At 49.5% G+C, this 23,743-nt stretch overlaps 1 protein-coding gene across 1 annotated transcript in view; it reads left to right on the forward strand.

Annotated features, from left to right (window-relative positions):
* LOC105490816 (disco interacting protein 2 homolog C) overlaps positions 1–23,743 on the forward strand; it is a 378,821-nt gene that overhangs the window by 271,898 nt on the left and 83,180 nt on the right. Inside the window, 7 exon segments of the mRNA XM_011756731.3 lie at positions 2,791–2,884; positions 3,590–3,709; positions 4,929–5,043; positions 17,892–18,031; positions 20,476–20,612; positions 22,125–22,333; positions 23,372–23,486. Coding sequence (XP_011755033.2) covers positions 2,791–2,884; positions 3,590–3,709; positions 4,929–5,043; positions 17,892–18,031; positions 20,476–20,612; positions 22,125–22,333; positions 23,372–23,486 — 930 coding nt within the window.

A 23,743-nucleotide genomic window follows, 5' to 3' on the forward strand; every position in this document is an offset into this window, starting at 1 on the left:
GTTCCCCACCCCCGCCCCCACCCAGCCTGTCCACCCAGGAGTTCCCCACCCCCGCCCCCACCCAGCCTGTCCACACAGGTGTCCCCCCCCCGCCCAGCCTGTCCACACAGGAGTCCCCCCACCCCGCCCAGCCTGTCCACACAGGAGTGTGCTGGGTGTCGGAATACAAATGCCTAGGTGTGCATATGTTTCACTTGGGCAAGCTGCTTCCTCCCACACTGTGAAGAGAAAATCATTACTGTTTAGAAGACCGATGTTGTCCACTAACATGGTTCACGACTGCACCACAAAGCCAGTTGTTTCAGCAGCCACTGGTTTGAGGGTCTTGGACACATGGATTGAGGTTACAGTTGCTGAAAACAGCCTTCCAGGGCTCATGTGGAGATCTTTATCTTCCTTCCCACACTTTTGGCATTCAGTATCTTAGCGTAACATCCAAGGTTGGTTGGTGTGGGGATTACTGTCCTGTACATCTGGTTAGCTGCATGTTCCTGTTACTTCTTGAGTCAGTGGGGCCTGCTGTTGTGTTACTCTGTGGGGAAAAGTAGTTTACAGATTTGCCTTTGAGGATGGCAATCAGTGTGTGTTACAGGGAAATGATTGTCTCACAATCACGAGTGCCCTGCATGACAGTGCCGGGCTTGGGCACTTCTTATGGGGAAGAAACCTTATTTGTTTAAGGCAGGCTTGGCACTTAAAAGCTAGGTGGAGCGTGACTGCTTAGATGCTCCCCCCATCTGTTTCGAATGTGGTAATTTTCACTAATTTTTCTTTTGAATATTTTCTTATGCTGAAGCTTCTTATCTTTTGGTGGTAGAAGATTCTAGTAGTTGTCACATGAGTGATGGGCATATGAATACAGGATGTGCCGTTTCTCAGTGGACCAGAATTCATGTGAAAAGGAGCCGGCAAGCATTTCCTAGACCAAATATCTGTGGCTCCAGAGCAGCCCACCTGGCTGCCTTCTGTGATACATGTGGGTCATCTCTCAAGTCTGATGCTGTCAGGGGGTGAGATGGAGCAGTGTGGTCCCAGCACCGTTGTGTGCTGGTGCAGTGGGGAGCCTGGCTTTGGGACTGGAGGACCTGGGATAAGGTGGAGCAGTGTGGTCCCAGAACCGTCGTGTGCTGGTGCAGTGGGGAAGCCCGGCTTCGGGGTTGGAGGACCTGGGCTTGTGTCTCAGCCCTTCATTTCTTAGCTTTGTGACTCAGGCATATCACACGTGCATCTAAGTCCCTTCTCAAATCTGAACCTCAGTTTTCCTATCTGTGAATGAGAACGACAATCCTATTTGACGTGGCTGGTGTGAGAATTATGTGGCCTAAAGTTTAAGCACCCACTCCACCTACACGTTTGACACATGATTCAATGATCAGGTCCTAAAGAACAGATAGCTATGTCACTGTTGCTGTTAGTCACTCTCGTCATTAGAACCCCCAAGTTTCTGGCTGTGGCGTTGTCCGCACAGCCCTGCTTTTGAGGCCTCGTCGTGGGGCCGCCTCTCTGAGGGTCTCCCGCTGGTGGTACCAGCCTGCCTGCTCTGTGCTCTGGGGTACGGCCGGCAGCCCTGGTGGGTGTGAGTCTCTCCACTGTCGCATCTAAGGCGAGGTCTCTGAGCAGACAGCAGCAGCTTTTAAGATGCCCTCACAAACCCCAGCACAGAGTAGGGAGGGAGTTGCTGGAGCTCTGAGGAGGGAAGGCGCACGTCGTCTTTCCGCTTTCATCTGGAGCTTCCTGAATCAAGCCAGTGGCTCTGCGGAGGGGTCTGTGCCCTCTTGTCTGCCCCCAACCCGTAGCCTACAAGACTGCAAGGATCCTAGCCGACTGCACAGCCCGCCAGGTGGTGCCTGGTCTGACTGCTGTGGCGTGAGGCAGGTGTGAGTCCCAGCCTCAGCGTGCAGCAGCGTACAGGTACTAGCCAGTGTGTCCTAGTTTATTTTTGTCAGGAGTCTCAATCTGCTGCAGCCAGGCCTGGCCAGAGCCAGAATGTGAGCTTCCCTCGGGCCCGCGTTTCAGAGCAGCGTACGGTTCTCAAGACGGGTTCTGCAAAATAAAAGTTAGCGTAACACACTAGGAAGAATTAGGCTTCGAGGATACGAAAGGCTGTTGAAAATGGTGATACTTCACCAAAGGTTTCATCTTAAAAAGGATTTGGACTTAAATTATTTAATTCTGTCAGCAGTAGTTTAGGGAAAGCAGTGGAGTTCGAGGGAGACCTTGGGAGTCGCTTTCCCATGGACATGCTTTAAAGGATTACACCCAGACCCGACCGTGCCACGCTCATGCAGACCAGCCGTCTGCGCCCTCCCCACCCTAAAGAGCCTCCAGGGTCCTGTGCGACTGCTGCTCCTCCGGGCCCGTGCAGCCTGGTGTCTGTGGTGCTCCGTGAGAGCTGCTGCTCCTCCTTCCCTGGGGGCCCATGCAGCCTGGTGTCTGTGGTGCTCCGTGAGAGCTGCTGCTCCTCCTTCCCTGGGGGCCCATGCAGCCTGGCGTCTGTGGTGCTTCCTGCGAGCGGCTCCTCCTCCTCCTCTTCCCCTCTTCCTCTGGGGCCCCATGTGGCCTGGTGTCCACGGCACTCACTGAGAGCTGCTCCTCTGCCATGCCCCTCTGTAGTTGCCGTCCCTGCCAGCCCCACCCTAAGGAGCCTCCAGGGGCTGTGCGGCCTGGTGTCTGCAGCACTCTGAGGGCTCCCCCTGCCCCCCTGCGGCCTAGCGTCCCTGCCACTGGCTGAGAGCTGCTCCTCTGCGTGCCCCTCCGTGCTCACCCTGCGTGTTCCTGTGTTGATTGCAGAGCGTCATGAACATGATGCATGTGATCAGCATCCCGTACTCGCTGATGAAGGTGAACCCTCTCTCCTGGATCCAGAAGGTCTGCCAGTACAAAGGTGGGTCTGGCCGGGCGCGGTGACTCACTCCTGTAATCCCGGCACTTCAGGAGGCCGAAGAGGGTGGATCACCTGAGGTCAGGAGTTCCAGACCACCCTGGCCAGTATGGAGAAACCCCGTTTCTACTAATAATACAAAAGTTAGCTGGGCCTGGGGGCGCATGCCTATAATCCCAGCTACTTGGAAGGTTGAAGCAGGAGAATCTCTTGAACCCAGGAAAAGGAGGAGGTTGCCGTGAGCCGAGATTGGTATTAAAAAACAAAAAAAAGGCCGGGCGCGGTGACTCAAGCCTGTAATCCCAGCACTTTGGGAGGCCGAGACGGGCGGATCACGAGGTCAGGAGATCGAGACCATCCTGGCTAACACGGTGAAACCCCGTCTCTACTAAAAATACAAAAAACTAGCCGGGCGAGGTGGCGGGCGCCTGTAGTCCCAGCTACTCGGGATGCTGAGGCAGGAGAATGGCGTGAACCCGGGAGGCGGAGCTTGCAGTGAGCTGAGATCTGGCCACTGCACTCCAGCCCGGGCTACAGAGCGAGACTCCGTCTCAAAAAAAACAAACAAACAAACAAAAAAAAAACAAGGCTCACGGGGGCTGGGTGACAGTGATTCTTCACCCTTCCCCACCACTCACGACGATCTCTCTTTCAACAGGGGGCGATCTGACGGTGGCACATACTAACCTATTTCTATTTTTCTTTTAGCCAAAGTGGCGTGTGTGAAATCCAGGGATATGCACTGGGCGTTGGTGGCCCACAGAGACCAGAGAGACATCAACCTCTCCTCTCTGCGGATGCTGATCGTGGCGGACGGCGCGAACCCCTGTGAGTGAGGAGCCGTGGGAACGAGGCAGGCTGTGGAGCCTTTTTTTATTTTTTTTCCCCCAGGTTTCATTCTTTATACTTTGATTTTTCTTTTTCTAATCCTTATCTTAGTAAAGAAGTTGTCTTAAAATCACCAAACCGTATCTCTCACTCTGGCCGAGAGGTACGATGGCTTAATAAGGACAGACATTTGTAGACTCCACAGCCCTGGGATTCAGAGGATGTCTTGATTCTGTAGAGAAAGTTCCTTTGGTGACCCTGTTTCCCTGCCTGTAGAACGGTGCTTACGTCATAAACTTTCATGAGGGTGAAATGAAGTAAGCCCTAAGCAGGTAATAAGGAAATATTCAGGAAATATTTGACTGCTCGTACTTTACGGTCTGTAGTGGATTTCTTGATCAGTAAAGTAATTTGTCATTTTACATGTAATTTCATTATCATATTCTCTAACAAAAATACTCAGATGAAGTAAATTAGTGGCTCCACAGAATACTATAAATACACCTTGAGAAATATTTCAGCCAACTGAAACGAGAACCTAGCTAGCATGCTTTTGTGAGAAAAGTATATAAAACTTAAAAGCCGAGTGAAATTAATGAAAGGTTTCTGACCACATTTATGAAATATGCAACTTTTATGTTTGTAAGTTAAAACAGCATAAACTCCTTTAATACCAGATATACAAAAGCAGACTCATAAACAGGTTTTATAAACAGTTTTCAAATATAAAATTTCAAAAATCCTGAGCTAATTTAATAAACAATTGTTTTAACCCATAACTCTACAAAACAATACATCTTGCATAAAGGAAAGTATGTCTATATTTGGACATAGTTTAGCAGGTATGTTCTTGATAATTATGCCTCAACCTCATCATTTAATAGAGAGGAAAGTTTTCTTCATTTGGTTTAGATTTACCCCTGTCTTGGAACTTCCATACTGAAAACAGTGGAACAAGTCTCAGAAAAGTTACTAAAGTAAGTTCATCTGTCAGAAAAGGGGTCATAAATGTGGAGGTTGAGTTCTTTAAATTCTTGAGTTCTGTTTGAGAATGACCACTTTCAGTGTAACATAAATAATAAATTGTATTAAATAGTTTTCCATACTGCCTAGATCCACTTGTGCCTAAATCCCACCTTCAGAACGGTTTTCTGTGGTGGGATTTTGTAATCAATCACAGTGCTTCAGCTGTCTGACCATTGTCCCTCTTTCACTCTAGGGTCTATTTCATCTTGCGATGCATTTCTCAATGTCTTCCAAAGTAAAGGCCTTCGACAGGAGGTCATCTGTCCTTGTGCCAGCTCGCCAGAGGCCCTCACTGTGGCCATCCGGAGGTACTGGGTCCTGTCGATTTACGTAGCTAACCTAGAGACAGTCCTGATTCAGCAGCGAAGGGAGATCAGGAAATCTTAACGGTGAACGCTGAGGGTGAGGGTGAAAGCGGGACCTAACCTTTCAAGATGAGTTTATTTCTGTTTTTATGTAGATTCATTCGTTAAAAAACATGTATCACTCTCTGCAGTTTCACCGTAATTCCTTAATAAGTGGAACTGTCTAGAGGCTCATGGAATCATAATATCCTGTCCTTGCCGTTGGCAGAAATTTACTCCGATTTCCTCGTGTGTGTCAGTCTCTGGTTTCGTCTGGGGTGGGATAGGAATTTACTCCGATTTCCACGTGTGTGTACGTGGAAACAAGAATGGAATGACCCTCCTCTTCCCCACCACTGGGAGTATTGCTGTGGACACACTGCCCCAGACCCCCGCACCACACCTCCTCTCTCGCCACACGTCCTTCTCTCTCGCCACACCTCCTCCTCTCTCGCCACACCTTCCTCTGGTTTCATCTGGGGTGGGATAGAGTCCGTTTTCATCAGCCTGCTTTTCTTGCAGTGCTACTGATTTCCATGTGCTGTGGGATTTACTGGTATATTTATTTTTTTCATTGTCTGTCTCTGGTGTATAGTTGATGCCTGATGCATATTTTTTGAGTGAATGAAAGTAAAATTTAAAGTAAGTAAATTCAGAAAGTTGCCTCTTGTACAGTTTGCTCTGACAATCCCATGTCATTCACCAGAAGTGAAGCCCAAACCTCACGTGTGTTTATGCACGTGATATGCACACGCTTGGCATTTTACATAAATGGAGCCATGTGTGCGTTTGGGTTTTTGTTTTCATTTTACTTGGTTGACGTAGGTGCCACTGACGGCCTAAATATGCTGTTGTAGCATCTGCCGAGAACAGGCTCCTGCAGAGAGGCTGCGTTCCTGTGTCGGCTGTCACCGGCCCACCCAAGGCTGGTCCAGAGGAAGGTGTGGCGAGAGAGAAGGAGGTGTGGTGTGGGGGTCTGGGGCAGCGTGTCCACAGCAGTACTCCCAGTGGTGGGGAAGAGGAGGGTCATTCCATTCTTGTGAGGTGAGCTCTGGAGTGTAGATGAGTGCAGGAGGCCTGCTTGCAACAGGCTTCCCATAGCAGTGTGTGGTTTTTAAATTATTATAGGCAAAACTGTGGAAGGGCAGGCATTGACCGGGACACAAACAAATAACAAGAGCAGGATGTGTCTCCCTCCCACTGTCTCGCCCGGTGGTGCACGTGGGCACATAAATCAGGTCGGCTGCGGCCTGTACCCTGCGCAGTGTCTGGAGGAGTGGTCTCTGGACACGGCCCACCGTGGGTTACAGCAGCCTGTCTCCAGAGCTACCTCCCTGGCGCTGGCTTCAGTGCTCTTCTCGGGTGTGCCCCTCTCCTCGGGTGTGCCACTTTTCTGATTGGCGTGATTGGGCTCAACAAATTGAAGGACCGAGAGGGATTAAAAGATACGATTTTAGCATTCCAAGTTGAATTAGGAACGACAGTGTCCCGAAAACAAACAGCAGCCCCCCGAGTGTTCCTGTGCCGGTTCTCCCTGCCGCCCGTCATTCTCAGTCTCATCAAGACTGTCTTTTTATGTCGTTATCATGCATATGATGCAGAAACTGTTAAATGCTGATGCTTTACAAAAGAATAATCTGTATAACTGGCCATTGCACTTGGACTCCCTAATTGCCTGAGATGAATTAGGCGGCAACTCTATCTCAGTGGTGAAAATCTTGAGGAGAGAAACCAGTGCTGGTCCTTAGAACCTGTATCTTTCGTTACCCTGATGTTTAAGTCACTTTTGAATAAATTTGATGAAAGGAGCACTTGTACTTGCATTTCCACCAACACAGCCCTCTCCGCATCGTTGTCTGCACGTGTGAACAGAGGGAAACTTCCCTCTGTGCTGGGGTCTCCGTTGTGTGCCATAGAAGGGTTGGGACACATGCGTGTTTTTGGAAAATGAGCCGGCGACTGTGAACTCGGTGTACTCTGTCTTAAGATTTGAGGTGAACTTTCCACGTAGGAGAGGCCAGAGGCCAGGTTATTAACTGAAAAATGGCTTTCGTACGTTCTATAAAGCTGCTTTAAGTGAGGTCTGGCAAGGCTTCCCTGCAGGTTCTGGCGTGAGAACAAAATGAATGCCTTCTTAAATGTCGTCGTGTCCAGCATGGGAGGAGGCAGTACAGTACTCTCGTTTTACTTACTCCTTATGTTTTTTAAAGAACAAAAACAAGGGCTACATTCCCCTGTTTTGTTGCAGAGAAGGGTCTGTAGAGGATGGATTATGCCTATTTGAAGGGGTTCTAGGATGGGCGTTTCCTTTGTGTTGGGATCTAAGCATTTGTGTCCTGCGTGTTAAGCATCTTCCAGGGACAGCGTCTTCTGTGTGAACCATCTTCCAGGGACAGCCCCTGCTCCTGGTAGCGAAGCAGAGACTGAACTTCCAATGCTGAGTTGCAGCTGGTTGCTTGTTTGGCTTTCGGTCTGTTTAATTAAAAAAGGATAACGATTATCTGCAGTAGAATGCAGATAAAATTGCAGATATGCATTTGCTTACTATTTATAGAATTTTGGCCCTCTCTGGAATATGTGTCACTTAGTGATTCTCTTCTGCAAAAAAAAAAAAAAAAAAAAAAAAAGAGTAGATAAATCAGAAGCTGAGGCACTCACAAGAAAGCCACCCAGGGCTGCAGGTGCCAGCAGGGCCGGGCGTGGACATCAGGGCTATGAGTCGATCTTCCAGGCTGTCAAGGGCCAGGGCCTTCAAGAGCCCCAGGTCTGACAAGGGTGCCCGCAGCCTACTAGCTGTGGAGTATCTTAATGTCACTCTTGCAAGCAACATAGAATGTCTGTCATGCAAAACAGAGCACATTGGAAGGTTTCAGGGCTCACAGGATCGATGGAACCTCCAGTGTCCCGCTTGATAAATAGGCAGGATGCACGGGCGCTTCCGGGAGCAGTAGCAGTCCTGGTGATGGGGAAGGGGTTCGGGTGGGATAGGGGGTCACAGCGTACAGAAGCCAGCAGCGGCTGTCAGGGGTTGTGGGGGGGTGCGGCGCACGGGAGCCAGCGGCAGCCCTGGCGATGGGGGGGTATGTGGGAGCAGCTTGGCACCTGGGCTCCAGGTACTGTGCCCTCCCTCAGGTTGCCCAGCACTGGAGGCAGGTCACTGCTGGAACTTACACAGTTGGTTCTCCCCTCAGAGAAAGGCCAGTTGCCAAAAAATGACCAGCACTCATTGTAGGGTGGTTGAGATTCTTTGAAAACATGAGTCGGAGACCTTGAAGGGGCAAGGGCTGGAGACGTGCCTGTCCTCAGGCATGTCTGTGTTCACGTGTGTCTAGGCATGTCTGTTCACGTGTCTGTGTTCACGTGTGTCTTTATGCATGTATAAAGACGTGTGTCTAGGCATGTCCACATGTCTTTATGCATGTCTGTTCACATGTCTAGGCATGTCTGTGTTCACATGTCTGTGTTCACGTGTCTTTATGCATGTATAAAGACGTGTCTAGGCATGTCTGTTCACATGTCTATGCATGTTCACGTGTCTAGGCATGTCTGTGTTCACGTGTCTGTGTTCATGTGTGTCTATGCATGTATAAAGACGTGTGTCTAGGCATGTCTGTTCACATGTCTTTATGCATGTCTGTTCACGTGTGTCTAGGCATGTCTGTGTTCACATGTCTGTGTTCACGTGTCTTTATGCATGTATAAAGACGTGTGTCTAGGCATGTCTGTTCACATGTCTTTATGCATGTCTGTTCATGTGTGTCTAGGCATGTCTGTTCACGTGTCTGTGTGTTCACGTGTGTATGCATGTATAAAGACGTGTGTCTAGGCATGTCTGTTCACGTCTTTATGCATGTCTGTTCACGTGTGTCTAGGCATGTCTGTGTTCATGTGTCTTTATGCATGTGTTCATGCGTGTCTATGCATGTTCATGCATGCTTGCCTTTCTTCATGGCTGTCTTCACCTGTGTATGCCTGTCTTCATGTTTGTATTAATGTGTCTGCCTTCGTGTGTGTCTGTTTTCACCCTTGTGTTCACGTGTGTCAGCCAAGTGGTGGCAGGAAATCACTTGCTCTAGTGAAGTCTGCTCAGTCTTCCTATGTGAGCTGTATTTTCACCCAGGCATTTAAAGTATTTTCTTCTCTTTAAAACTGTTACTGTCCTGTTATATTTTGTGTTTTCTCTTCTACTGATATTAGTTTTAGAGTAGAAAATATTGGGGAAATAGGGGTTTGTGGTGCCTAAACTCATCAGAAATTTTTTAAAGGACAAATTGCAAGGCAAAAACCAGGAAACTGTTTCCTGGCTACAAGTATCCCCTTAATCTCCTGCTGTCTGAGTCTGTTACCATCTCTCCCTAAACTTCCTGCCATTTGAGTCTGTTACCATCTCTAGAATGTAGATGTGACAGAATTGGTTTTCTTAAAGCTACATTGTGAAAATGTTTATTGAACTGAAAAGCTTAATTTTTAGCTTTGTAACTACAAAGTATTATTCGGATATCCCGATAATTTAGTAACAAAAGGCAAAAATTCATGTAAAACAATGAAACAGTAATTCCAGAAAAGATAAAATCTTGTCTTTTGCCCCCTTGTCACAACAGCCATCTTCCATTTTTTGAAAGTGTTCAAGCTAGAAGTTAGCCGGGAGAAAATCGAAGAAGAGGTGTCCACAGGGAGAAGGGTGCTGTCTGGTGCCCACTGGGTGCGGGTGGTGCCTGGATGAGTGACAGGAGAAAACAGCATAGCTCTGAGACAAAGTGGTTCCAAAGTCAGTACTTCTGACTGCTCAGAAAAGTCAGACCCAAGTTCCAGAATCCAGCATGTAAGGGAAAGCAAGATAAACTGTAATTTTATCTAAAAAGCAGGATAAAATTTTGAAATTCTCTATAGAATAGTGTTGAGATGAAAATCACCTGAACTAGAGCATGACCGTTAGGCAGCCTTGAAGAGCAAGCCAGGTTTTCCTGTTTAATTTCACCCGACCACCTGCGTTTGACAGTGCGTTCTGTTTTTGTGGTGAATTACACGAGAAGTTTGTTTTGGCAAAGGTTCGCAGTGCAGTGAGAAAATAGCAGAGGAGGGGCCTCCCCACAGGGTCCCCCCAGTTTCAGCCCGTAACCTCCCCTGGAAACAAAGGTGGCCAAGGCTTATGAGAAACAGTTTGCAAAAAAGTTTATATAGTGTGATCCCATTTTTGGTAGCAAAACATTAAGTATCTAAACAGTATATTCAGTGCCAAAAAAAGCTGCGCTACGCAGGGCGGGCGAGGCGGTGGAGATGGGCGGCTCACTGTGCTGCGCTATGCAGGGCGGGCGAGGCCGTGGAGATGGGCGGCTCACTGTGCTGCGCGGCTCTTAAAATGGGCTGATTTTCGTGGGCATGCATTGCTGCTATTAGGGAAAAGGAAGAATGTTACATTAAATCAATTCATAACTTAATACACTGGCTGCTTTTACGTCGTATCTTTTCCTGTTAAAAATCAGAGCCTCCGTTATCTGTTGTGGTTTTGAAAGTCTGTCACACTGAACGTTGTACATGCACGTTTTTCACTGAATTTCTCCTTGTGGTGCAGAAGTGTTTCCCGAAAATATTGTTTCTGCTAAAATGAGTTCACAAGCTTACCTGCTCCCTGTCCTTTAAAGGGCACTTTTACCGGGTACTATGAGTGTGTAAGGGCATTCTGCTGCTGTTGAAGCGTGGCCCGGGGAGGAAAGAAAGCAGAGGACATGCTCTGTGTTCTGTGTGCCCAGGCACCTTCATCAGGGCTGATTTACATTCGTCTAAAAGAAAAACCTTTGGTGGTGAATGGTGATTCAAGACCAGAGCGGCTACCCTGTTTTTTAAAAAAAGACACTTCCTCGGGGCTCTGGCTGCTAGTTCGGAAGGGAACACCCTCCACTCTCAGACAGGCTTCCCAGTAACTTCTCATTTTGTCTGGAACCCGAATGCGTCTTCCCAAAGAAGCAACGTTGTGCAGGTGCTTTGAGGCCAGCTAGGAAACGGCAGGCGTGGGATGAGCACCACCTCCTTCCTTCTCTGTGCTGCTCTGTCGGGGAACAAGGTCAGCCTAGGGCCTCCTCTGTGAGGTCGGCCTGGGTCCTCCTCTGTGAGGTCGGCCTGGGTCCTCCTCTGTGTGGTCGGCCTGGGTCCTTCTCTGTGAGGTTGGCCTGGGTCCTGCTCTGTGAGGTCGGCCTGGGTCCTCCTCTGTGCCCGCTCTGTCGGGGGCCAAGGTCGGCCTGGGTCCTCCTCTGTGTGGTCGGCCTGGGTCTTCCTCTGTGCCTGCTCTGTCGGGGGCCAAGGTCGGCCTGGGTCCTCCTCTGTGCTCATCTCGCGCCAGCTTTGTGACGTGGGTGGGGCTTCACCTTCAGCCCCTTCAGATTCCTCGTCTGTAGATGAGAATCACAGCAGTAGCCCCCTCAGAGGCCCGTGTGAGCACTGAGTGGGTTCATACACACAAAGCACTTAAAAACACGCCTGGTTCGTAGTAAGAATTCAGCAGGTGTTGCTGCCGTTACCGCAGTTACATGACTACAGGCGTGTTTTGTGTGATCTGTTGCAAAGACAGGCTGTGTAAAGATTGCTGGGGGGAGGAGGGGTCTGCAGCTTAACTCTTTGTTCTCCAAATGTGCTGCTGCTGTTAAGCTGAGAATTACTAGATTGGAGAGAGCCCGTGTAAGATGAAGAAAAAGACCCTCGTTAACTCGCTTGCCTCAGGGATTCAGCAAATAACAGGCGGCACTGAAGCGGTGCAGGTGCAGTGCGGCTCCTCTGGTAAGCCCTAGAGCTGGAGGCTGGTAAGGCCTGTTTACTGCTTGATCTGTTTGTTTTGTGTTAACGTCCTGAGCCTGGCCGAGCTCTGCTTGTGGTCAGGAGTAGCAAACTGGACGTGTTCATGAAATTTATAGGAGCTGCTGCTTCAAGGTGTTATGCAGGCAAGGCTTATGGAATGTTTTCCAGAGGCTGGAAACGCTGTGACAAGTCAACAGTGCAAACGGTTTGGTGGAAGCCGTAGTGTACATTCCTTGTGAGGCCACATTGCAAGGTCTGGCCTGCTTCTCTCCTTTTTGTTGGTCTGTTTGCATTGTTATAAAGGAATGTGTGAGACTGGGTAATCTATAAGGAGAAGAGGTTGATTCTGGCTCACAGTTCTGCAGGCTGTAAGAGAAGCATGGCTCCAGCATCTGCTCAGCTCCTGGGGAGGTCTCGGGAAGCTTACATCAGGGCAGAAGGCAAAGCGGGAGCCCGTGTGTCACATGGTGAGAGACTGAGCGAGAGGGAGGGAGAGAGGAGATGCCCAGCTCCATTCTAAACAACTAGATCCCATGTGAACTCATGGAGAACTCTCGCGTTACTGCGAGGACAGGCCCGCCTCCAGCGCTAGACATCACATTTCAACGGGAGATCCGGAGGCAACAAAACATCCAGACTCTGTTGTCCTTAGTTTTCTTTTCCTTTTCCTTTTGCACGTCATCGTGGTGTTGTATACGTAGCTCTGTGTTTTGCTCCTTCCATGTCTCTCAAGAGTGGATGCTGCCTCCTTACATTCGCAGAGATCACGGAGACGGTCCCTCCTGGAATTCATATTCTTCGTGAGGCACACGAAGCCGCTTGGTCTTGAACATCATTTCACCTTGGAACTGAGTGTGGAAGTTGATGAATGGGCGGATACCTTTATCAGCCATTGTTTAGTGTACTGATATTGATTCTTCAGGTGGATGTTTTTAAATCCCCTTGAATTTTGCCTGTGGGGACTGTTTCTTCCCTTCCTCACCTTGTCTACCTTCTTGGGATTTTTACTTCCTAACAAGGTGTTGATGGAGGTAAATATCATGTAACTTGCTTAATAATATAGGGAACACAAATTGGAACAAGTGATGTTTTACTCAACAAATTGGGAAGCATTTTAAGTGTTGGCAAGAGTGTGCAGAGACGGGCACTGCCGAGGCAGCTTGGCGCTGTGGCCAGATGCACAGATAGATCCTGAAGCCAGCCTGAGACTGGCGCTGGCTTGGCTCTGCAGCAGCGGCCTTGGGCAGCACTCAGCCCTCCTCACCCTGCCCGTCTGCTAAACGGTGGGGTCATGATGCTGCTCCCATCTCCACAGGGTTACTGTGCGCAGTAGGTCATTAAATATATAACCACGACCCCAGACAGCCAATGTGAGGTGCTTTTCTAGTAGATGAGGAAATAATACTCCTGTTCTGTTAGTGGAGTGCAAAATATGTTCTTTAGGGAAGGTATTTAGGTGGTCTTAAAATTTTAAGTATATGTGCTTTTTGATCCTCCATTTTCTTTCTAGATACACATGTTACAGGTATATTTCTGGCTGTATAAAAATTGAATGAAAGAAAATATATGATCATATATTGATGTTACTGAACACCACGTGACAAACCAGCTGAATGCAGTGGTGCACACACCTACACAGATGTACACCCACACGCAGAGACAGGGAAAGATCTGCAGGTATGTTTAGTGAGGAGACTGAGTTTTAGAATGTTGGGTGATTGGACCCAACACCAGGTCATGGGGGTGATGAAGTCCGGCAGAGTCAAAGGAATGAGAAAAGACAGTTTGAGAGAGAAAGTGGGACCAGGGGACCATTACGAATATGGAGGCTGTGAAGGGCCTGAGCTCTGGACGTCCAGACTATTTATTGGTGATCAAAGAAACAGGTGTCGAGAATGTGGCAGTCGAAAGGGAAAGCACATGGTCTGCAGCTGTGATGGTTTAGCATTTCCTTTGAAGCATGTGGAACATACTCTGCTACTTCAGATACTGGAGAGCAGGTTCTTTTAACTCAAGATACATTCGATCCTGGGAGAGCAAGGAGCCAGCGAATCTAGACACGTTCCAGAGGCCACGAGCCCTGGATTCTGTCCAAGCCACGAGGGGTTTTATGCCCTGGGCTTAGATAACGGTGCATCAGGGTAGCCTTCCACGCTTTAGCACAGAGCTTGGTGTTCCAAAGGCCATGAGGAGTTTTAGACCCTGGACCCCGGACATGTTCCAAGACTCTTTTACGTTATGTCAGACATGCAAGCCCTGCCTCAGCTTCTCCCAACACTGAGCTTTTCCCAACACTCAGCTTCTCTGCCAACATAGAAGCAGCAGCATCTTGATTCTGCTTTTCTTTAAAAAATCAATGTAGTGGTATACATACATATTTTATACTTAACCTTATATCTAGGAGTCTAAACTTTGACATATAAAAATCTCCATAGTGGTTATCTGTGGGGCACAGGATTGGAGCAGAAACAGGCACTTTCCCTTTGGACTGTGATGTTTGCCTTGTTCATAGTAAGAATGTGCTCACGTTGGTTGTACTGTTTGCTTCTAAGTTTTTATAAAAAGCAGTAGACTGATGCCCTCAGTGTCCTGGGAATAGAGGCTGTGCTCTGGGTCTGAGTCCTGCCAAGTCCCACTGCTCACTTGGGTGGTGAAGTCAACCTTTCCGTGCCTGAGTCTTCTCATCTGAAATTGGGGAATAATAGCCATAGGCTTGTGGTGAGTTTTGAGTACCTATGCATGAAAGACTCAGAACCATTTGGCACATGGAGGGTACCACTGGGGCATTGGTTTGCCATCTGGAGGGGGAGGCATCAGCACCACCAGGTCAGAAGTTAAGTGGTGGCCCCGGACACCACGTCGGTGGGGCTGTGAGGCTGCCTGTGTGTCAGGAGCACCGCACTTCTGTGCCCGGCTGTGTGTGTGCCGGGAGCACCGTGCTGCTGTGTGTCCGCCTGTGTGTGTGTCAGGAGCACCATGCTTCTGTGCCTGGCTGTGTGTCCGCCTGTGTGTGTGTCAGGAGCACCACGCTTCTGTGCCCGCCTGTGTGTGTGTCGGGAGCACCACGCTTCTGTGCCTGGCTGTGTGCCTGCCTGTGTGTCCGCCTGTGTGTGTGGGGGGAGCACCACACTTCTGTGTCCACCTGTGTGTGTGTCGGGAGCACTGCACTTCTGTGCCTGGCTGTGTGCCAGTGTCTTGCACATCTGCAAGGAAGGAAACCCAGGGCCATGCATTTTCTCCAACTAGCAAGAGAATCTATCAAATATGAATAAATGTACAGTGGCAGGTTAAATTAATACAAGGTTAATGTCGCTAATAAGAACATATTCAGCCTCCTGTAACTATCATTGTGTAAGCATCATTGAAAAATTCCTATAGCAAATGCAGTTTGTAATCTTAAGGTATTATTAAATGTGCAAGTCTTATTTCTCATTAACTGTGTTTAAACATAGAAAAGAGGATCTTGGCCAGGCACAGTAGCTCACACCTGTAATCCCAACACGTTGGGAAGCTGAGGTGGGCGGATCACTCGAGGTCAGAAGTTTGAGGCCAGCCTGGCCCACATGGTGAAACCCTGTCTCTACTAATGATAGCAAAAAAATTAACTGGCTGTGGTGGTGGGTACCTGTAGTCCCAGCTATTCAGGAGGCTGAGGCAGGAGAATGGCTTGAACCCGGGAGGCAGAGGTTGCAGTGAGCCAAGATCGCACCATTGCACTCCAGCCTGGGTGACAGAGTGAAACTGTGTCTCAGAAAAGAAAAAGGGAGGGAAGGGGGATTTTGTAATTGAGACAACAAAACACATATGATGGGGCCCTAAGATAACTTTTCCTCCCAGCCTCTGGCCTGGCAGGTCAGTGTTCTGAATCTCGGCTAGCCCAGCGTTTTGATTTCATGTGACTTTTTAAAACAAAAATAAGTGTACCTTAAATTTTTATCACTCAGTTAGTGTATTCTGGCTCTTGTAACAAAGTACCATACAGTGGGTGGTTTAAACAACAGACACTTGTCTCAGTTCCGGAGGCTGGAGTCGGAGACCCTGAGCTGCCACAGGGCTGGGCCTCTGGAGGTGCTGAGGGAACCCGCCCCAGGCCTCACCCCGGCCTCAGGTGCTCAGCGATCCTGGAGGGGTACCTGTCACTGCAGTCCCTGCCTCCATCATCATGTGAGCTGCTCCCTGTGTCCGGGCCTCTCTCTCCTCTTACAAGGATCGAGTAATTGGATTTAGGGTCCATTCTAACCCAGTATGACCTCATCTTAACCTGGTCATAAGATGGCCCTGGCTTAAGATGGTTCAACCTGTGATTTTCACCTTTACAATGGGTTTATCAGGTTGTAACCCCATTGTAAGTCCAGGGGCATCTGTCTCTGCACAGGCCCTGCTTCCAAATAAGGTCACAGATATGAGGGGTGATCTTTTGCAGGGACACGATTCAACCCAGAGCAGATACTGAAGCTCACAGTTCCTGACTCCCACATCGATCTTTGTAGAGGACTGTTAGGGTGAGGGAATGGTGGCAGGACCACTGACAACACTGTGTTTTCATTTTGAAGTTTTGGTTTTTTTGAAGTCTCCGGGAAGTAAAGGCCGGGAGAATAATGTAAAGCCCAGTGATTTGAGCTCACGCCATCTAGGTGGTTCCGTGTGGGTTTTCTTATTTGGGCAGACTTTTCTTTTCTATCTGGTTAGCTCTATCCTTTTTGATTCTTACATCTAGAATAATTGTTTCCAGAGTCTTTCATGCTTTTTTCAGTTATACCAGTTACTTCATTCAAATGAGATCTCCTCTTGCAAATTTTAACTTTTATGTTGCCTCATTTATGTCTTCACTTTCATTATAAACCATAATATTTTAAAGTTAAACAGCAAGCTTAGGTTCAGCTTTTAAGTCTGAAGTGCATTAAAGATTTATATATGGAAAATTACAGAAACAAATGTAATGTGTACCTAAATTGTGGTGACTCACTTAGATAACCATTGAGGAATTGTTAGTTTTCAGGAATATAATCCATGATCTTGGAGAGATTTTGTTCACAAATTCAGTCAGCAGATATTTGTTGCTAGACATTTTCCAGGGCTGGGATGCAGCAGTGAGCAAAACAAACTCAGGAGAGTTGGGTCTGAGGGAGGAGGTCGCACAGGTAGTCAGAGGTGTGTGCTGTGTGGCAGGCACCTGGGTGGGGAGTGTTTTCTGAGGGGATGAGAAGTCCCCAATTTGAGCCAAACTCTGGAGACGCGGAGGGAGAGGGCCGTGCGGGGGTCTGCCGGAGGAACGTCCTGGGGATGCGGAGGGAGAGGGCCGTGCGGGGGTCTGCCGGAGGAACGTCCTGGGTAGCAGCGAGAAGCAGCGCAGCAGCCCCACGGCGGGAGCAAGCTGGGGTGTCCGGCAGAGGAGGGGGGGCAGGCCCAGAGTGGTGCACGTGTGCGCAGTGGTCTTCTGAAAACTGCCTTGTGTGGACCTCCTTCTCCTGACCCACAGTGCATTCTACAGCTTGCCTGCCACCCAAATAATTTTCCTTAGAACTTGGCAGCCAGAATGGCACAGCGTAAATCTTATTTTAGATTCTTATATATAAAATTGGGCATATGCCCAGACAGCCTGCCTCTGAATTGAGGCTGGACAGTCGGGATTTCCATCATTTCTGTTCAGCAGTTCTGCCTGTATTCTTGGAGTGGATGCACCCGCTTCCAGACATTTGCAAAACTGAAGAGCAGACTGTGGAGTGAGCAGGAGCTGGGAGGAGAGAGAGAGCCGGTCTGTGCAGAGCCTGCCTAGAGAGGGCAGGAGAGGAGCTGCCTTCGTAGTTTTCGGGTATTCTTGAGATTCCCTGGGAACGCAGAGGCGGAAGCAATAGACTCGCCACCAGCCTTTCATAAACAGAACGAGCACCCCCTAATGCGGCCACGTGGGTGGCCGGCCCTGTTCCCAGGGGCCCAGCCTGCTGCGTGTGTGCTGACTGCACAGCTGTGGTTGTGATGGCTTATCTGCCCCTGCATATTCAAGTTAAAAACTGTCGTTACAGGCCCACGGATGACAGTAACCAGCCCCCGGGCCGGGGCGTCCTCTCCATGCACGGGCTGACCTACGGAGTCATTCGTGTGGACTCGGAAGAGAAGCTCTCCGTGCTCACTGTGCAGGATGTCGGCCTCGTGATGCCTGGAGGTGAGTGTGCGTCGCGAGCCACACAGATTAACCAGTTATTAAATGCTTTTCTAACACACATCAACAAAGCCCACACTCCCACGTTCCCACATTCCTGTGGTGTGTCCTCGGGCTGAGAGCCTCACTCCCAGTCTTCTGAAGTCCTTGTCAGGCTTCAGACGTTTGAGGCAGCGTTCCCTCTCCTGGTAGATGATCGAGAAGATGGAGAAGGGCAGCTTTGCACACTGGGACCTCAGGCTCCCCTTCCCTGGAAGGCTTCGGGGCCAGTGCAGGGTCCACACTGGTGCTTGGGCAGCTTCCCTTCTCTGCCCCAGAGGACGTGCCCGTCCATCACCCTAAGACACCAGCCAGAGTGGGAACAGCCAAGCTTGGCTTCCCCCAAGGCAGACACATGTGAAAACCAAGGAGTGTGAGTCTGTGTGACCATGAAGCCTGTTTTCAGCAGTAGAGCCCTTTTTCCAAGTCTCAGAAGCCGTTTCCACAGATGCGTGAGGAAGCGCCCAGCTGCAGGGCCCACCGTGCCTCCCACCAGCCCCACCAGGAGCTCCCAGGCACCTCCCAGGAGCCACTTTACCATTCTCAGGGTGCACACACCTGGCGCTCAACTCATGGGGTCACTGGCAGCATCAGCCCCTGGCTCTCTGGCCCCTGAAAGGGAACCTGGCTCTTCTCTCAGCTGGGAACCCCAGAGCCTGTGTCTCCTGCTGAGCCCTCCAGGCATGGGGTGTGGGCTCAAGCCCAGCAGGGTAGCCATGCCCGTGTGAGCAGTGCTGCCACCATCAGCAGCAGGTGCAGGACGCCAGGTCAGGTGGGCCTCAGCAGGGACCCCCGCCCCGTGGAGTCTCACAGAGGTAGACCCCTCATGCCCCTTCATGGTGAGCTGCGCTGGGGCCAGGCACTCCAGAAGCTCTTGCCTTTCTGTTCGCCCGGTTTGGCATAAAAGAAATGAAGGCAGCCCTTGGCTTCCCTACTCCTCACTACGCAGTTCCCTGTGGACGCCCTCCAGCATCCCTGCGGCTCTGCCTCTGCTTCCAGCCTCCAGCCCCTGTATCCAGCCCACTCCCTGCCCCCCAGCTGTGGCCAGGCCCCCTGGCTCCATTCTTTAATACCTAGTTTTCAAATAAATGGAGCTTCATGGTGAAGTCTTCAAAAGGTTCTGAAGGACACAATGGAAACGCTCCTTTGTGACTGTGAGAGCAACCGCAAGCTTCCCAGGCTCCCTGTCAGAGGCACCTGGGGCTGTGGGACAGACGCGTGCGCCCCGCACCCCGTGTGTGTTCTCTGCCCTGGGTTTGGGGGTTTTCTCACATCATGATGGAGCACTGCCTACACACGCATATTTTATATCTTGGGGTCCTTTGTCAGCACGTAATGAGCTCCGTGCTGTTCTCGAGGCGGCGCAGTGCTACATTGTGGGAGCACTAAGGTTATTTGAGCCTCCCCTGTTTGGGAATTTTCCCTCTTTTGCTGCTGCGGTGAGTGACCCCCTCGTGTCTAATAGAAACAGTTCTCGAAGTGGGAGTTCTGTTTCAAAGAGAACTACCGATGTAGCTTTTATGATGATTGTCTTTTCGAAGCTTCTGAGGCTTTACACCCTGCCGAGCGGTAAACAGCAGCACTTCTTTCTCCACTCCCTTATCCGCCCTATTACCTGACTTTTATTTTTACCAATATTGATGGGTGAAGAATCTTGCAGTGTAATTTTAATGTGAGTTTTTCTTCCTGTGAGTTTAACTTATGTTTCCGCTGTTCCACTTCTTAGACACCCGTACTCCAGCCCAGCAGGTGCCGGCTGTTTCAGGCTCTTTCTAAACAGTTCAGCTGTCACTAATGCACACCCCACCCCTCTGAAGCATGAGGCTCTTGGCGCCCTCATCAGATTTGTGGCTTGCAGTTGGGGGCTACATAGGACGTTGTTGTTCAAAGCATCAAAGTGTTGGTGGTACAGACCAGTGAGAACTGATCAGCACTGAACCGTGCGCGAAGCGCTCCAGTGGTGTTCTCGGAAGGACTCACCTTGCATGGAGCTTGAAATCGAAGGTTCAGATTCCCCTAAGACATTAGAGGCTTGATTTGCAGAGTTCAGGTTGCACCACGTTGCTGATGTACGTGTGGCAGGTGGCCCTGAGGTTGGTTCTGAGGGTCCTCCCCAAATCTAAATGGCAGATGATGTTACGCCCCTAAATACAACTTGCACATTAACATTAAAGCAGTTGCAATATTTATTGATGTTTCAGCTATGAAATTGGCCATATTGCTGCAACAGGAGAAATCACGGCTTTTCAGGGAAAAGGAATGTCTGGCTGACGACCATCCGTGCAGTTTTGCTCCAGACCCCATTCCTGTTCACTGGTGTCGTCGTTCATATTCGCGTCTTCCCTGTTTCCTTTATTCTCCCCACCCACCCCCTCTCACGCTGCGTGTGCTTTCCTGTTTGCTTTTAGCCATCATGTGTTCAGTGAAGCCAGACGGGGTTCCTCAGCTGTGTAGAACGGATGAGATCGGGGAGCTGTGTGTGTGTGCAGTTGCGACGGGCACGTCCTACTATGGCCTCTCCGGCATGACCAAGAACACCTTTGAGGTAGGTGGAGGACAGTCCTGCCACGAGCACTGCCTATGGCTCCGTCTCCAAACAGCCTTGGCAGGTGCATAGTGACAGACATGGAATGTAAGATCCATTTTCAGCAAGACGTGTTTATATTCATGAAAATGATGGCGCTTTACCACTTTGTGTCACTTTTGATACATTTGTTGTATCAGCATTGTTCTGACCTTATAACCAGGGCTTAAAACAACAAGCACGATTTCCTAAGAAAGGATCCTTTGTGTTACTTTTCTCACTTTTACTGTGAAAAGTGGATCATGAGGGAACGTGCACTCGTGTGCGAGAAGGGCTTCACCCAAGTATGTCTATGGTATACACAGACACGTGTGTAATGTGCGTGCAAGGGGCGTGTGCACAGATGTGCTGTGTAATGAGCAGAGACATGAAGGGGTCAGACACACGTTCAGTGCTACAACTCAGAACTCATCTTTTTACCAAGTAGGTCGTGGCCTTACAAGTAGCACAATATTTAAGCTATAGGTAAGAAAATATAAATTGTTTGGGGATACATTTCCTAAATGTTTAGAACTTTTGGTTGTTGTTGAGACAGGGTCTTGCTCTGTCACTCAGGCTGGAGGGCAGTGGCACGATCACAGCCCACTGCAGCTTTAAACTCCTTGGCTTAAGCCATCTTCCTGCCTCAGCCGCCGAGTAGCTAGGACTGCAGGCGTGTGCCACCACACCTAAATAATTAAAAAGAAATTCTTTTGTACATATGGGGTCTTGTGCTTTTATCCAGGCTGATCTCAAACTCCTGGTCTCAAACAATCCTCCCGTCTTAGCCTCGTAAAGTGCCAGGATTCAGGCATGAGCCACTGTTCCTGGTCTAAATGTTGAGAACTTTGGATGTGTCTGAACAGATGTTACAATACCTGTCCATGATAGCTTTCTTGAATGTGAATTGAACTTTCTAAAATATCCCTCAAAACTGAGCTAGATACAAAGCTAAATAAAAACCCCATCTCCATTTCTATGTGATTTATCTGCAAGGGTGGAGGAAAAGAGGTTTACAGTTTGAACTGATTGGATTTGCTTCCTTAATATTTTTCTTTTCAGCATACTTCCAACAAGGGCAAATAACATTTTATGAATGAATAGAGATGACTTTAAAACTAACATACATTGTTTAAAATGTACCTTGACTCTTCACTCATCTTATACATTGTGGTTTTGTAAACGAAGTAATCAGTTCTTGCTGAGTGGCCTCCTGTGAGTCTTCTGGGTATTACCTGTTCAGGGTTCAGAGGCAGGAGGAGTTCCCGCAGGTGAGTGGAGGTGCAGGAACGGATGGGGTCCTGCTGAGGTGGGCAGGAAGTGTGTTTCTGCCTGTTGGCCACCAGCGGTAACTGCGACCTCGGCCCTCGGGCAGGGTTGCTGGGATGAAAGGCAGAGCTTAAGCAAAGCAGGTGCCGTGCTGGCAGGAGAAGCGGTGAGGACTAAAACCAGCTGGCCACGTGAACGGCAGCCTGATGGATGCTGTTTCCGCAGGTATTTCCCATGACCAGCTCCGGGGCTCCAATCAGCGAATACCCGTTCATAAGGACAGGCCTGCTAGGGTTTGTGGGTCCTGGGGGCCTCGTCTTCGTGGTGGGCAAGATGGATGGCCTCATGGTGGTCAGCGGGCGCAGGCACAACGCCGACGACATTGTGGCCACCGCGCTGGCCGTCGAACCCATGAAGTTTGTCTACAGGGGAAGGTCAGTGGCGTTCTGCAAATTAAGCATATAGTTTCCGGTCGGCCACACTTTTTATGTGGTTTTGAAGGGTTGAAAGTGCACAGATTCCTTAAATGTGTTGTGTCTTGGTTTCCTCTTCTGTATAATTGAAGCAACTGGACTCTGACCTCTGAGATTTAACCTAGTTCTGAATGTCCAAGATTTTATAGAAATTCCCTGAACCCCATAAATATATTTCCATTGAACTTCCCCTCTAAGCTTCTGATAAATAACGGCACAAATTAAAGATCCAGATATTCATCACAGAGCGGGTTGGAGAGACCCAAGGGTGACGGTTGAGTCACAGACTTGCGTGCGCGCAGACGCTCGCCACTTCCCCGCTCTACCGCCGTTTTCTTCCCTGCCTTGCCTGGCGCACAGCGGAGGCTCTGTGATGAAATGAGTTGCCAGGATTCCTGAGTTTTTGCCAATCGGGAGGAAGTCATAAAGTGTTTTAGAGCCTTTTTTCAGTTTGGAAGCTGACAGGAGCAGGAAGTAGATACCTGGAGATGATGTTGCCTCCTTTGAATTATTTTTAAAGCTACAACCTCTTTGTAAAAAAGAGTTTACTAGAGGTGACTGTGCTGTACTGATGGTATAAGGCACATATACTTAGCAGAAAGTCACTAGTTCTGAAACAGGAAATTTCTACTGATTTGGAGACCATTAACTTCACAGGTGCAAACTCAGCTGTGAAGGGTGTGGCTCTCGATTTCAGCAGGTCTGATCGCTGCACATCTGCCCCTGTGTACCGAAAGGCGTACCCTGGTCACCAGAGCCCACGGGTGCTGTGTGTGGCCTCCTGGGGATGAGGGTGACCTTGCCTCGGCAGCATCCCTGGGCGCCTCCCGCAGCTCTTCCCGTAATGATGAGTGGGGGGAAATTTGGAAGCACGGCTGCCGTGTTGAAGTCGTCGTTGGAGCTGTGTCACCCGCTCGTGATGGTGCTGGAGCCCTGATCGCGGAGGGAGGGCCGCACGGGCGTCCGGTGCAGGCTCACCGTGCTCCTGTGTCCCCGCAGGATAGCCGTGTTCTCAGTGACTGTGCTGCACGACGAGAGGATTGTGATCGTGGCGGAGCAGAGGCCCGACTCCACGGAGGAGGACAGCTTCCAGTGGATGAGCCGCGTGCTGCAGGTTGCCTTCCCTCGCCCTGGGCACTGGTCCCCTCTGTCTTGTTTCTGGCCTCCTTCCTTCATTCACATCATGGCGTGACCAGCTGTGGCTTTGCCCATGGGGTGGCCCTTTTTCCCTTCCCTTCGTTTGATCAGAAATTACATCAAGTGTCCAGAAACTCGGGGGTGTAGGGACCAGGAATTGGCACAGCTGGTTCCTACTGGTCACCTTGGGGAGGTCAAAGGAAGCTTTTTGTTTGATCGTGAGAACATGTCTTT

The sequence above is a fragment of the Macaca nemestrina genome, chromosome 9 (genome assembly GCF_043159975.1).
Source record: "Macaca nemestrina isolate mMacNem1 chromosome 9, mMacNem.hap1, whole genome shotgun sequence".
NCBI lineage: Eukaryota > Metazoa > Chordata > Mammalia > Primates > Cercopithecidae > Macaca > Macaca nemestrina.